Source organism: Triturus cristatus, chromosome 5_1, assembly GCF_964204655.1.
Source record: "Triturus cristatus chromosome 5_1, aTriCri1.1, whole genome shotgun sequence".
Lineage (NCBI taxonomy): Eukaryota > Metazoa > Chordata > Amphibia > Caudata > Salamandridae > Triturus > Triturus cristatus.
The window spans coordinates 487,421,079-487,434,188 of NC_140587.1; the positions used below are offsets into that span (position 1 = coordinate 487,421,079).

General features: G+C 48.5%; 1 protein-coding gene across 2 annotated transcripts in view; it reads right to left on the minus strand.

Annotated features, from left to right (window-relative positions):
* Positions 1–13,110, minus strand: part of WWP1 (WW domain containing E3 ubiquitin protein ligase 1) — an 850,740-nt gene that overhangs the window by 627,557 nt on the left and 210,073 nt on the right. For both annotated transcript variants that reach the window (XM_085605336.1, XM_085605333.1), the window contains exon 7: positions 6,497–6,678. In XM_085605336.1, coding sequence (XP_085461462.1) covers positions 6,497–6,678 — 182 coding nt within the window. The remainder of the gene's footprint in view (positions 1–6,496; positions 6,679–13,110) is intronic.

Here is a 13,110-nt window from a genome sequence, read left to right on the forward strand (position 1 = left end):
CTTCTCATCCAGGGGATACTCATCAATAGTCATAATCTATGAATAGAGTAGCAAGCCCATACCCAAAGTCTCGCGGACGAGCAACAAAACAGTTAAAACATACATTAAAAGACACATCTTGCATTACAGTTATGCAAATAGGTTCCTCAAAGAGGCCTGCCCCACCTGGGCGTCGGCCTGTGCGTCTGAATCTAGGCAATAATGGCGCGTGAAAGTATGGACTGAGCGCCATGTAGCCGCTTTACAGATCTCAGACATGGGAACGTTGCGAAGGAGTGCTACCGTAGAAGCCTTCCCCCGAGTAGAGTGTGCTCTAGGTTTGCCCTGCAGAACTTTGTGGGACAGTTGGTAAGCCAAAGCTATACAAGAGACAATCCATCTAGAGATAGATCTCTTGGCCGCAGCCAGCCCGGTATTAGTGGGTCCATAGTTAACAAAGAGCCTGTCTGACTTTCTAAGAGTAAGGGTCTTAGCTAGATAGAATTTCAAAACCCTCCGGAGGTCAAGAGAGTGTAGAGCTCTCTCCGGGGGTGTGGTCGGCTGAGGAAAGAAGGTGGGCAACGTGATCACCTGATTAATATGGAAGTCCGAAACCACCTTGGGCAGGAAGCTCGGATGAGTACGGAGCACCACCCTATTAGCATGAAACACCGTGTAAGGTTCCTTGCAGCAGAGGGCCTGAATTTCACTAACCCTACGGGCCGAAGTGATGGCTACTAAGAAGGCAGCCTTCCAGGTCAAATGTTGCAAGGAGGCCTTATGAATCGGCTCAAAAGGACCTCCCATCAGTTTAGAGAGAACGATGTTCAGTTCCCAGGAAGGGGAAGGAGACCTCACAGGTGGGTAAACTTTCTTAAGCCCTTCTAAGAAATCCTTTACCACTGGCATCTGAAAGAATGAGGTCTGGGTAGGAGACTTCCTATAGGCTGTAATAGCAGCTAAGTGTACTCTGATGGAAGAGTACTTTAACCCAGACTTCGCCAAGTACAGTAAGTAGGGGAGAATAACCTGTTCTTGACCCCGGATCGGATCAAGGGTGTTATCTCTACACCAGAAGCAGAATCTTTTCCATTTAAAGCCATACGACTTCCTCGTGGAGGGCCTCTTTGCCTCCCGAAGAATGCTCATACAGTCCGGTGGAAGATCTAGATGTCCGTACTGGATGAATTCAGGAGCCATGCCGTCAAGCGGAGGGAGGGGAGATTGGGGTGGAACACTCTCCCCTTGTCCTTGGTCAGCAAGTTCGGCAGGCATGGCAACCTCCTCTGTGGTACCTCCGACAGCTGGAGTAGATCCGGGTACCACCACTGCCGGGGCCACTCCGGTGCTATTAGGATCATCCGAGTTCTGGCCCTGTAGAACTTCTGAATCACAGCCGGGATGAGAGGGAGAGGAGGAAAAGCGTAAAGCAATGTCCTCGACCAGCTGATCAAAAGCGCGTTCCCCTGCGACCCCCGTTGAGGGAACCTGGAGGCGAAGACGGGGCATTTTTTGTTGTCCGCGTCTGCGAACAGATCGATGTCTGGTATGCCCCACAAGCGGAAGATGTCTTGAGCGACGCCTTCGTTGAGCACCCAGTCGTGCGCTTCGACGAAGTCTCTGCTGAGGCCGTCCGCCTGCACGTTCAGGGTCCCTGGCAGGTGAACAGCGACGATCGTCAGGTTTCTCGCCAGAAGCCATTTCCAGATTGACTGGGCCTCCAGAGACAGGACCCGTGATCTGGTCCCTCCTTGCTTGTTCAGATAGAACATAGTTGTGGTGTTGTCCGTCTGAACCTGAACATAGTCGGTCTGCAGGGATGGGTACAGGGACTTGAGAGCGAGATGGACTGCTCGTAGCTCCAAGAAGTTGATGTGATAGCTCTGCTCGGTAGCGGACCAGAGACCTTGTACTTGAAGCCGGCCCATATGAGCCCCCCAGCCCTGCATGGAGGCGTCTGTGACCACCGTCTGTGTCGGAGGCGCCTGATGGAATGGGACGCCGTGAAGCAGATGGGAGCGCTTCATCCACCACCGGATGGAATCTTTGGCGGCTTGATGAAGGGTAATGTGATCTTCCCAGCGGCCGGTCCTCTGCGACCACTGATCCTCTAGGTCTTGTTGCAGAGGACGCATGTGCAGACGTGCGTTGGGCACGATGTAGATGCACGAGGCCATGGATCCCAGGAGAGATGACACTTGTCTGGCTGTGGGATATTCCGTGCTGAGAAGCGTGCGGCTTTTTTGCAGCATGGAGGATAACCTCTCCTCCGAAGGACACACGCTTGCGCTTGAGGAGTCTAGAGAGGCGCCCAGGTAGTGGATCCGCTGAGTTGGATTGAGGATCGACTTCCGGTAGTTGACCTGAAGGCCCAACGAGTGTAGAAGGTTTAGGCAGAACGAGAGATGACTCTGGAGTTGAACCGGGGTGGAACTTTTTAAGAGCCAGTCGTCTAGATATGGGTAGACGAATATCTTCCGTTTGCGGAGAAATGCAGCCACCACCGCCATGCACTTTGAGAACGTTCGTGGCGCGGACTTGAGGCCGAATGGCAGGACCTTGTATTGATAATGTTGGTGAAAGATGCGAAATCTGAGAAACTTCCGATGTTTCGCTGAGACAGGAATGTGGAAGTATGCATCCTGTAAATCGATGGCACACATCCAGTCCCCTTGGTGTAGATGTGGGAAGATCTGGTGCAGTGCTAGCATCCTGAATTTTTCCCTTCTGAGAAATCTGTTGAGTAGGCGGAGATCGAGGATGGGTCTGTAGTCTCCGATCGCTCCTCTTTTCTGAACAAGAAAATACCGGGAGTACACTCCCCGATTTCTCTGCCTGTTTGGAACTTCCTCTATGGCGTTTTTGGAGAGGAGAGTGGCAACTTCGTCCTTTAAAAGCTTGTTCTGGCTGAGAGGGAGTGGCTGTTTCCGTGGGGGTACCTGCGGAGGGGGAGATTTGAACCTCAGCAAGTAGCCACGCTCTACAATACTCAGCACCCATTTGTCGTTTGTAATTGTATTCCACTCTGCCAGGTGAGCGGTAACACTTCCTCCCACCGGAGTGGCGAACGAGTGCGGAGGAAGTAAGTTTTCACTGCTTGGGAGGTTGCTTGTTAGAGGACTGCTGCTGTTTAGCATTTCCTCTTCCTCTGCCCCGGCCCCTTTGCTGAAACTGGGACCTCTGTTGGTTTTGAGAGGACCATTGGGGCGTTTGAACGCGCTGGTGAAAGGCACGTTTGTCGCCCTGGCGAAAGCGCTTGCGGAACTCTTTGCGTTTTTCCAGTCCCACAGCCTTTACAGTGTCCAATTCCGTTTTCATCTTGCTCATTTGGTCGTCCGCATGAGCTCCAAATAGCGATGATCCATTAAACGGCAGGTTAAGAATCCTTTTCTGCGCATCTGGTTTGAGGGCTGTTAATCTGAGCCAGGCCGAACGGCGGGAGCAGATGCCATGGGAGTAGCCATGCGCGGCTAGGTCTGATGCATCCGCCGCTGCGCTTATTACTTGGTTGGCCACCAGTCCGCCTTCATGTAGGATCTCCGTGAAGTCCTGCCTGTCCTCCCTAGGCAATTTCTCCACGAATCTGGCCAGGGAATCCCATAGGGAACGATCATACCTCCCTAGCAGGGCTGAAGCGCTAGCGACCTTCATGTGCGCGGCAGATGTGTTGCACATTCTCCTGCCGTAGGAGTCCATAAGCTTGCTGTCCTTCTCAGGGGGGACAGAAGCAGATATTGAGGCTGAGTGAGACTTCATGGCCGCCGCCACTATCACCGAATCCGCTGGCGGGTCCGCCCTCAAGAATAAAGGGTCCTCGGCCGGAGCCTTGTACTTCTTTGCTATTCTCGAGGGGACCGAGCCCGCTGTAGCCGGTGTAAGGAACGTGGCCATCGCTGGTTCTAACAATCCTGGCACCAACGGGAGCAGAGGTCTGGGAGCTGACCGATGGTGTAAAGTGTCAAAGATCACAGAAGTGGGTGCCTGAGGGGCGTGCAGTGCGATGTTCAACTTTTGCGCCCCTCTACCCAGGACGTCCGAGAACGTTATAATGTCATCCACCGGGGACACTCGCGATGGAGGCGTGGATGAAAAAGTAGGGGAGTAGTCCCGGACTGAGGATCTTGTGGATGCAGTCCCAGTGGACGACCTGGTGCGTCGCCTCTTGTGGGAGCGTTCGCTTTGGTGAGCCCTTGATCCTGATCTGCGCTTGGACGGAGATCTTGGACGTTTTGGCGCGGTGCGACGGTCCCTGGAACGAGACCGGCGTGGTGAAATTGGCCGTGGATCCCTCGGAGGCGATTTACTCCTGCGCGGTGGGGAATACATGCGGGAGTAGTCCGATCCCGGACTCCGACATGCGGCAGCGCCCACATCTCGTAACCAGCGCGGTGACAGTCCAAACCGCTCTGGAGCCTCGGGTGATCTTTCTGGAGATATTTGCACGATGTGCAGTCCCGGAGATGATGACTGTTCTCCTGGGGACCTCTCCGCGGGCGGTCCAGCCTTCGCCCTCGACGTCGAATCCCTTGACGTCGACGACGTCTGCGTCACCATCGGCAAGTGTGAGGTATGCCGTTCTGGTCTCGACGCCGGTCGTGGAGACCTCGATGTCGATCTCCTCTTCTCTGGCACCTGACGTCGGCTAGATGACCTCGACGTCGGCCGTGTCTTCGACGTCGACCTCTCTCGCCGTCGACTGGGCGACTTCGACGTCGACCTCTCTCGCCGTCGACTGGGCGACTTCGACGTCGACCTCTCTCGACGTCGACCGGGCGACTTCGACGTCGACCTCTCTCGACGTCGACTGGGCACCTTCGACGTCGACCTCTCTCGACGTCGACGTGGTGATCTTGACGGCGACCTCTCTCGACGTCGACTTCTTGACGTCGATGTTCCTCTCGACGTCGACCTTCTATGTCGCCGAGTGGGGGTAACCATCGACGGCGACCGGCCCACTCGCGGCGGAATGTACGTCGCCGCATCTCTCGACGTCGACCCCCTCGAGGGTGGCGGAGAGTGTCTCGACGTCGACGGAAGCCTCGACGTCGACGGAGACAGTTCAGATGTCACCAGACTAGCAGCCTTCGAGCCCGAAGGGCCGCCTCTCGACGCCGACTTACTTTTGCGCGGCGGAGACTCTTGATGGTGGGATGAATCCCTTGACGCCGAAGTTCTCTGCCTCTTCGCCGGCATCCTCGACGTCGACGGCGAACCTCTTGGACTCCTGGTCTTCTTGGAGCCCGGGGAGCTGGTATGTCGCCGTTTCTGTACTTGCGTAGCTGAAGAAGGTGGTCTTGATGAGGAATGCTCGCCTTCACGACGGCTTCGTTCCTTCTCCAGTCTTGCATGCAGTTTAATGCGCTCTCTGTCCCTCAGAGTGCGCTTTGAGAACTTCTGGCAGTGGGGACACTGGTCAGGATCGTGTTTTGATGGTAAACACACAATACACACCGAGTGTGGATCCAACAGTGCCATTTTATTACCACAAGAAGGGCATTTCCTAAATAAAGGAGACATTCTGACTGGAAAAAAATTGGAAAATTCACTGGAACCAGCAGAATTAGCCCTTATAAGCCAGAAAACGTCGAAAAAAGCTAGAAAAAGCTGTAATTCAAAATTTCAGTCAAAAAACTGAAGAGCTCAAGCTCCAGGATCCTCACAGAAGGAGCCGGAAAAAAGAACTGGCCCAACTGTCACCTGTAGTGCATCATGGGAGCAGGGGGTCACGGGCAGGCCTTAAAGGCACGGTCCCCCTACTCTAATGCCTTAAAGGCAAGGTGTCAGTTTTCTTGGATTCTTGATACTCTACTGCAGCCTACTGGCGAATGCCTACAATTACATGTTGCTTTATGGCAATAAAGCAGTGCTGTGTTATAATTTGCCTGATGCTTCCTTTTTTCCTTACGGGTTACGGGGGCACTACTATGCAAAAATATGTAATTTACAGCATTGCCATGTTTTGAACATTATTAGGCTGCATTTATATGTTTTCACATATGTATATATATATATATTTATATATATGTATTTTCTATATGCTCCGGGATCCCGCACATGGGCGGGGATTATTCATAGATTATGACTATTGATGAGTATCCCCTGGATGAGAAGTACTTGAATACTCCAGTGCTTGCACACTAAATCATTCAAACAAGCACAGGTACAGACAATAGGTTTGGCTTAAAACGGACTATTAACTAGCAGGTTTGTGTATTGTATCGCGAATGGGTGAACGTAAGAATTAGTCAATCTTACCGTCCGTGCGTTTTGCCAGTCATGCACCCATTTAGCCACATATTTTTGCCCCCACTTCCTCAATACCACACAGACATGCGTGCATACAGAATCAGAAAGGTTTCACATTAAAAACCAGTATACCTTTATCTGTTATCGTCTGTAGCTACATATGCACACCAAACACTTTGTAGTTTTGTCGAATGACAGTCAACTCACAGACAACTAAGTCACATGATATATGCATGCCATTGGGTAAATCTTTTAACATAGCATAGCTTACCAGTGCTGTTTGAAGGCTGGGTTGTAAGAGAGTTGGCTGCTGGTGTTTTGGGTCTTGCTGCAAGACTAGGAGGTGATTCTATTTGGTCACCATTCAACAAAACAGGTGTGCTATTAGGTTCATTGTGTGCTGTAGAACTTGGTAATTCAGTATTTACTCCATTATAGGCTTCATTGGGTGATCTGAATGAACAAAATACGTTTTAGCTTATAAACACAAATCAATGCACGTTGATCAAAATTTTTTGTCAATAGTACATACAGGATAACTTTAAATTTACATGGGTTACTTTTTATTAGTTTAATAACATTTGAATTGATCAACTTTCACATAATAAAACAAAAATCCTAGGAACAAACTAAATATTCACATACACACTCTACAATCAACTACATATCTCTTTAGTTAAATACCACCAACAATCAAAATTAAAAACACTTTGAAACATTTTTGTTCTGCAACTTAGGTTAGTCAACAATACGTTTTGACTACTTGCAAGATAATAGGCACATCAATCCAACCTTTAAAAAAAAATCAAAAACACATCAAATGGATTCCCATAATAATAAAACGAATATAGTAATACATATACTATACTGACAACATAGAATACATAGTTGGTATGGGGAACGAAATGGGTCATATCCTGTACAGCACATCAAACCCACCTCTGTCCATTTCAATATCACATCAATCTCATCACTATGATAACCTCCAAGCTATAATCCGGGGGGGAGCCACAAAAAATGGTTTTATTATTCTTATCTTAATGTCTTGAATTCAATACATGCTGCAGCACACAATTGTCATTCTAACATCTAGAATATGTAGAACCCTCCAAGATTCATTAGTTGACCTAAAATAAAAAATTATGGCAATGTGTTCTCGGATTGTTCCAAACAAGGATTCTCCAATCCATGTCAAACTGGCTATGAGTTCTCATAACGATCTTATCTTTAGGTATAGACCAGATAAGGTACCAATAAGAAAAGTATCAGTAGGTTCTTCTTAGAGAAGTAATGGCGGTCTGTCAAAAATGCAATCTTAAATGTTAAATATTTTAAACTTATCTGTAGGTTCCAATTGAGATTTCATCAGCCCTACCAAACCAAATTCAGGACCTGGTGTGGTGCTGGGACTACATGTAGAGGGAGCAACTTTTAGCCCCCTTCTTGAATGGTTTTGAAAACTTGGCTAAATGAAAATAAGTCTATGGTCCATGCTTTTAGTCTACGTGGAAATTGCTGCTATATGTACTCGCAAATATACTAACATAGCGCATAGTTTAACATACTTAAAGTTTTGCATAAGAATTCCCGCAAATGATCAACAAATGGCATGCACAGGCAGTTATATGAAGTGGGGGATAAGGCCGGGAAATTACTAGCATGGCTGGATAAGAAGGAATGGGAAAGCCGTCTAGTGCCAGAACTCAGCGGGGAGGGAGGCGGCGCTATTACAGACCCACAAGCCATAGTGGACAAATTTGCTACACATTATTGCACTGTATATGCATAGATGGCCCACTATTCACTAGAGGATTCCCGCCGGATTCTAGCAGACATTACCTTGCCCAAACTTCTGGCAGAGGACCACGACTTTTTGGACAGTGACATGTCCAATGACGAAATCGTGAAAGCGATACGGTCTATCCGATCGGGTAAGGCCACTGGCCCTAATGGACTCCCGGTTGAATTATACAAACAAACTGGATAGGCTGGCCCCTTATCTCAAAGGTATGTATGAGGACTCCAGGGAAAAAGGGTTTCTACCAGTAGACCAGAGGACAGCCACCATCATCACCATTCTCTAGGAGGGAAAGCCTAGAACCGATTGTGGGTCGTACAGACCGATCTCCCTCCTGAATGCGGAGCCCAAGATTTTGGCTAAACTATTGGCCAACCGTCTTGTCACAGTTATCGAGACTTTAGTCCATTCGGATCTATCTGGTTTTATTCCGCATCGTAATACGCCGCTTAACTTGCGACGGGTGCATGGGGTACTGGCCAGAGCGGCTTCCATCCTAGAAACAGCTGTGATAGTCTCCCTGTATGCCACCATGGCTTTTGATACCATTGAATGGCCATATCTTTGGGCAGTACTGGAAAAGTTCAGGTTTGGCCCGAACTTCATTCGATGGGTACAGCTCCTATATACTAAACCACTAGCGCAAGTAGTAGTCAACAACAAGAAATCCGCCGCCTTTGAGTTGGGCCTGGGGACCCGGCAGGGATGTCCATTGTCCCCCTCCTGTTTGCCCTATCCTTGGAATCATTGGCGGCGTGATACGCAGAGACCCGATGATCCGGGGAATGCGCTGGTCTCCAGATTGGGAGGACCACATCTCGCTCTACACGGATGATATCCTGCTTTACTTGACTTCTCCAAGACGGTCCCCGATAGTGGTTCTAGATATTTTTGCCATTTTTAGCAGATACTCCGGGTACTCCATTAATTGGGGTAAATCTCTGTGGTTTGTTTTGGCTGGGGAGCCGCCCGTCCCACCGAGGGGATGCCCAATACAACTATGTACGGATGGCTTTAAATATCTGGGGATCTTTCTCTCCTTGGACTCATCACTCCGCTACTCCCAGAACTCACTCCCCACCCTGGCTAGGCTGCGTAGGGATATAAGCAACTGGAAATCACTTCTGCTCTCCCTACTGGGAAAAGCGGCACTTTTCAAGATGATGTCTTTGCCCCGGTTCTTGTATGCTCTGCAGAATTCCCTAGACCCGGTCCCGGTGTCCTACTTCGGAGAGGTGAAGGGTCTCCAGCGGGACTTGCTGTGGGGTGGTAAGTGACGTATTGCCCTTAAAAAACTCACCTTGAATTGTTATGATGGGGGCATCAGCCTCCCCGATATTAAGAAGTATTATTGGGTGGCTCACCTGGCGGCCATAAACCATGGCACTTACACCTGCCCTGGAAACCCAGGTTTTAACATGGACAGGTGGCTCTTACCGGGTGGGAACTATAATAGAGCTCTTTATTCCAGACAGCGCCGCATTGCCCTCACGGGTCCCACCAAACACTCAGTCCATGTTTGGCACACAGCCACTAAAGGTCTCGGTTGGAGTCGCAGGCTTACTCTCGCGACACCACTGTGGGACTCCGAACAATTGGGTAGCCTGTGGAAGAGCAAGGGGTTCGACAAGTGGGACCTTATAGGAATCTCGCAGATAGGTAATCTTTGGAAAAAACTGATGTTAAATCATTCGCCACCCTACAGCAGCAATTCGAATTAACAAATTCGGAATTCTTCCGTTACACACAGGTTAGGCACACTCGGTGTTCCCACCTGCAGCGTGGTAACATCCTTCCCGAGTCCTCTCCATTGGAAGACAGAGTTTTAGATGGTCCCGTCCCTGATAACACTACATCATTAATTTATAAGAAGTTAATAAACAACATGCCAGACCCCCTACAATCGCTTCGGGAGAAGAGGTCCAGTGATGGAATTGAGATGGAAGACGATGGCAGGAGGCTGTGTCCTCGCCTAGAGTTGTGGCAATACCTGCACGCCTCCGACTTGTTCAGCTCAAAATACTCCATAGGGTGTATGTGACTGGTCCCCAACTGGTACGGATGGGGAGAATGGATGAGGGAAACTGCAGACGTGGATGTGGTCAAACGGGCACCTTTATGCACATAATTTGGGAATGTGATAGTATTCAATCTTACTGGTGTAAGGTACATGAGATTATTAACACTGTCCTGTCTACACAACTCAGCCTGAACGCTCCTAGATGTCTCTTGAATATTTGGGAGCCGAATGATTGCTTGCTACAGTGGACCACTTTGGGGCTTACGCTTGCCAAGAGAAACATTGCTCAGAGGTGGGGAGCGTCTCGGTCTCCGGAGGTGGGTGACTGGGAGAAAGACCTAGACTGGCCAATGTTCAGAGAAAAAACTGTATATGTGGCCCGTGGTTGCCCTAAGAAGTGGTCTCGTGTGTGGGGCATGTGGAGTTCCTATCGTGGAGATATATGTCAGCCGCCTCTCTCCCCCATTGAAGATGATCCCCCCTCGCCCTAGACCTTCCCAATGATTTTTCTTGTACTGATTGATGTACCCTACTGTCGACCTGTGATCCCTGTATTACTCCTCAATAATGTGATTGATATGCTGGTGCCGATTAATAAAATGTTTTACACAACAAAAAAAAATGCCATGCATGACATCAATTAAAATAGTGCTTCGATTTTCCAGCAATCTGGCATATATCATTTTAAGATATTAATATATTTTCTGCTAAACTCAAATGATGACATTTAGATCAAGAACTATGCTGCTAATTGCAGACTGACGATCAGGGTAGTAAATCTCCCACTGGAATGGTCAGAAAATCCTTGAGTGTTGGTAGTTTGAAATCCTTTGTTTTGAACTACTTTTTTAGAATGGAATACCAATGCAGACGAGCCTCCCTTCGTGCATATAAGAGCCACAGTTGTGTTTATTTAGTAGTATCTGGACTGTCTGGAGCGGTAGATAGAAAGGGGATGAAGGTAATCTTGCGTCAAGCTGAATCGTCTAGCGATCTATCACAATGGTCTCCGAAATTACAAGGAAATGAGAATCCCATTCCACAAACCAGAAGATCGTAAATTGGAGGACAAATAAAACCAGTTTTAAAGTTGCAGAACTAGGGGAAGATTGAGGGTCTACAACCAATAATGTTGCTGGCATCCTTTAGCTCCACCCCTCCAACAAAAGGAGCAGTAGGGCTGTGACAGGGTCTGACTTGATGCTGCCGAGAGTAGGAATAAGTCTAGCACATAACATCCGTTTCATTAAATTTTTTTTTGTGAATCAGTTTATTGGTTTCCATAATATACAACAGAAGCAAAACAGATGTATGCATGGTATACCCACACGAGTAATCCCATAATAGTGGGGCGGTTTAAATTCATTTGGGCATACATTGTGGTATGAAAGGAGAAACACAGTACACATACACTTGAGGGCCACATGCCGGTATGGATTGTGACGTTAGTGCCACTATGAGGTCCGTGAAAATGCATATAATCCAAGAATATCATAACACATTTGAGTAGGGAGAGTGGGGTTCAACAAAATGAGGACAAAGTAAGTTAAAGGAGGGGGAGAATAAACTGTTAGTGACATGCTGCTGTGTCGCACCCAGTTTAGTACCTCTCCACATATGTGTTGCGTTCGTATGAAATGCAGTGTGTGTTTAAGCTAGCCACCTGACTGGCTAAGAGATCTGCCCTAGATATACCTCTGATTATGTAGGATGGGGGAATATTCCCAGTTATGACAACACAACAGTTCGATCCCCTTACCAAATGGAAGAATGTACAGGGGCTGTGTCTACGTTCTGCAAATGAGCTAGAATAGCCTTCCAACTGTCGGCCAGGGGGAATTTGCGAAGGCCCAGCAAGTCTTCCCTGCATAAGGCGACGCTCTACGCTTTTGCCCAGTTCAGCAAAGAGTAACTGTGAGAAAGTGCCCTCTTTCTGCATGGCTGCCCCCACTTTTTGCTGAATTGCTGATGTACTTTGACTGAGTGTGCCCTGGGCTCCTGCTTATCAGGTACCCAGGGCCTAAGTTCTATCCCTAAAACAGCATTGAAGCCTAAACCCAATTGGCATTTCTGGCCACAGGTCAGCCCCTGGTAAATGGTACCACAGGTACCCAGGGAATGCTGCAGCACTTATTGTGTTACTGTGGATCACTTTCTCATATGTTTTTCCTGGGAAATTACCCAGCCTGCTAGGCAGGTTGACTGCCATCGTCCACCAATTTTTAGTAAAATAGACTCTACCCAGTTTTCCAGCATTTTGGCTGCGTCTCGGCCTACTCTCCAGGGAGATCGAGGGAAATCTGTCAAGGTTTACTGACTGGATTTCTGCTTCTGTGTCTGTTCTCTCTGCACCTTGCCGGCCTAAGCTCGCTAGAGATTCTCCCTCCAAACCATGGTTTTCTTTAGAGCTGAAAGCCTTAAAACATTAATGTAAAATACTGGAGAGGGCATGGCGCTCTAGCGGCTACTGCCCTCTAGCAAAACACACACTTCGAGTTAAACAAAAAAGCTACTACACCGCCATAGCAGCTGCAAAAAGTTTCTATTTTTCTCTACGTATTGATCAAGCCAACAATAATTCCAAAGAAATATTCTCTATTGTGCAAAGTTTTATGTCCCCTAGTGCCCAAGCTGCACCAGTCTCAAAGACCTGGTGTTATACTCATGTGAAGTTTTTTTGGACAAGATTTGCACTATACAAGCCAGCTTTACTTCTTGTACTATGGCATCTACGGTCTCTCGGTCTGGCCTGCCGGCCGCCACTCTGACTAATACTTTGTCGACTTTTGGGCCTATTGAGCTGGCCTGCTCTCTCAAAGTTCTTAAGTCTTTGAAGTCAGGCTCTCCGACTGATCCCCTTGCTGCTAGACTTTTGGCCGCGGATACTATCAATCCTGTAGTTAACAAAATCGTTAATATGTCCTTGCTGGAAGGTTGTGTTCCAGCTTCCTGGAAGCAGGCACAAATTCTCCCTCTCAAGAAGCCGTCTCTTGACCCAATGATACCGGGAAACTACCGCCCCATATCACTGCTGCCTAGCCTGTTCAAGGTCTGTGAGAAGGTCATC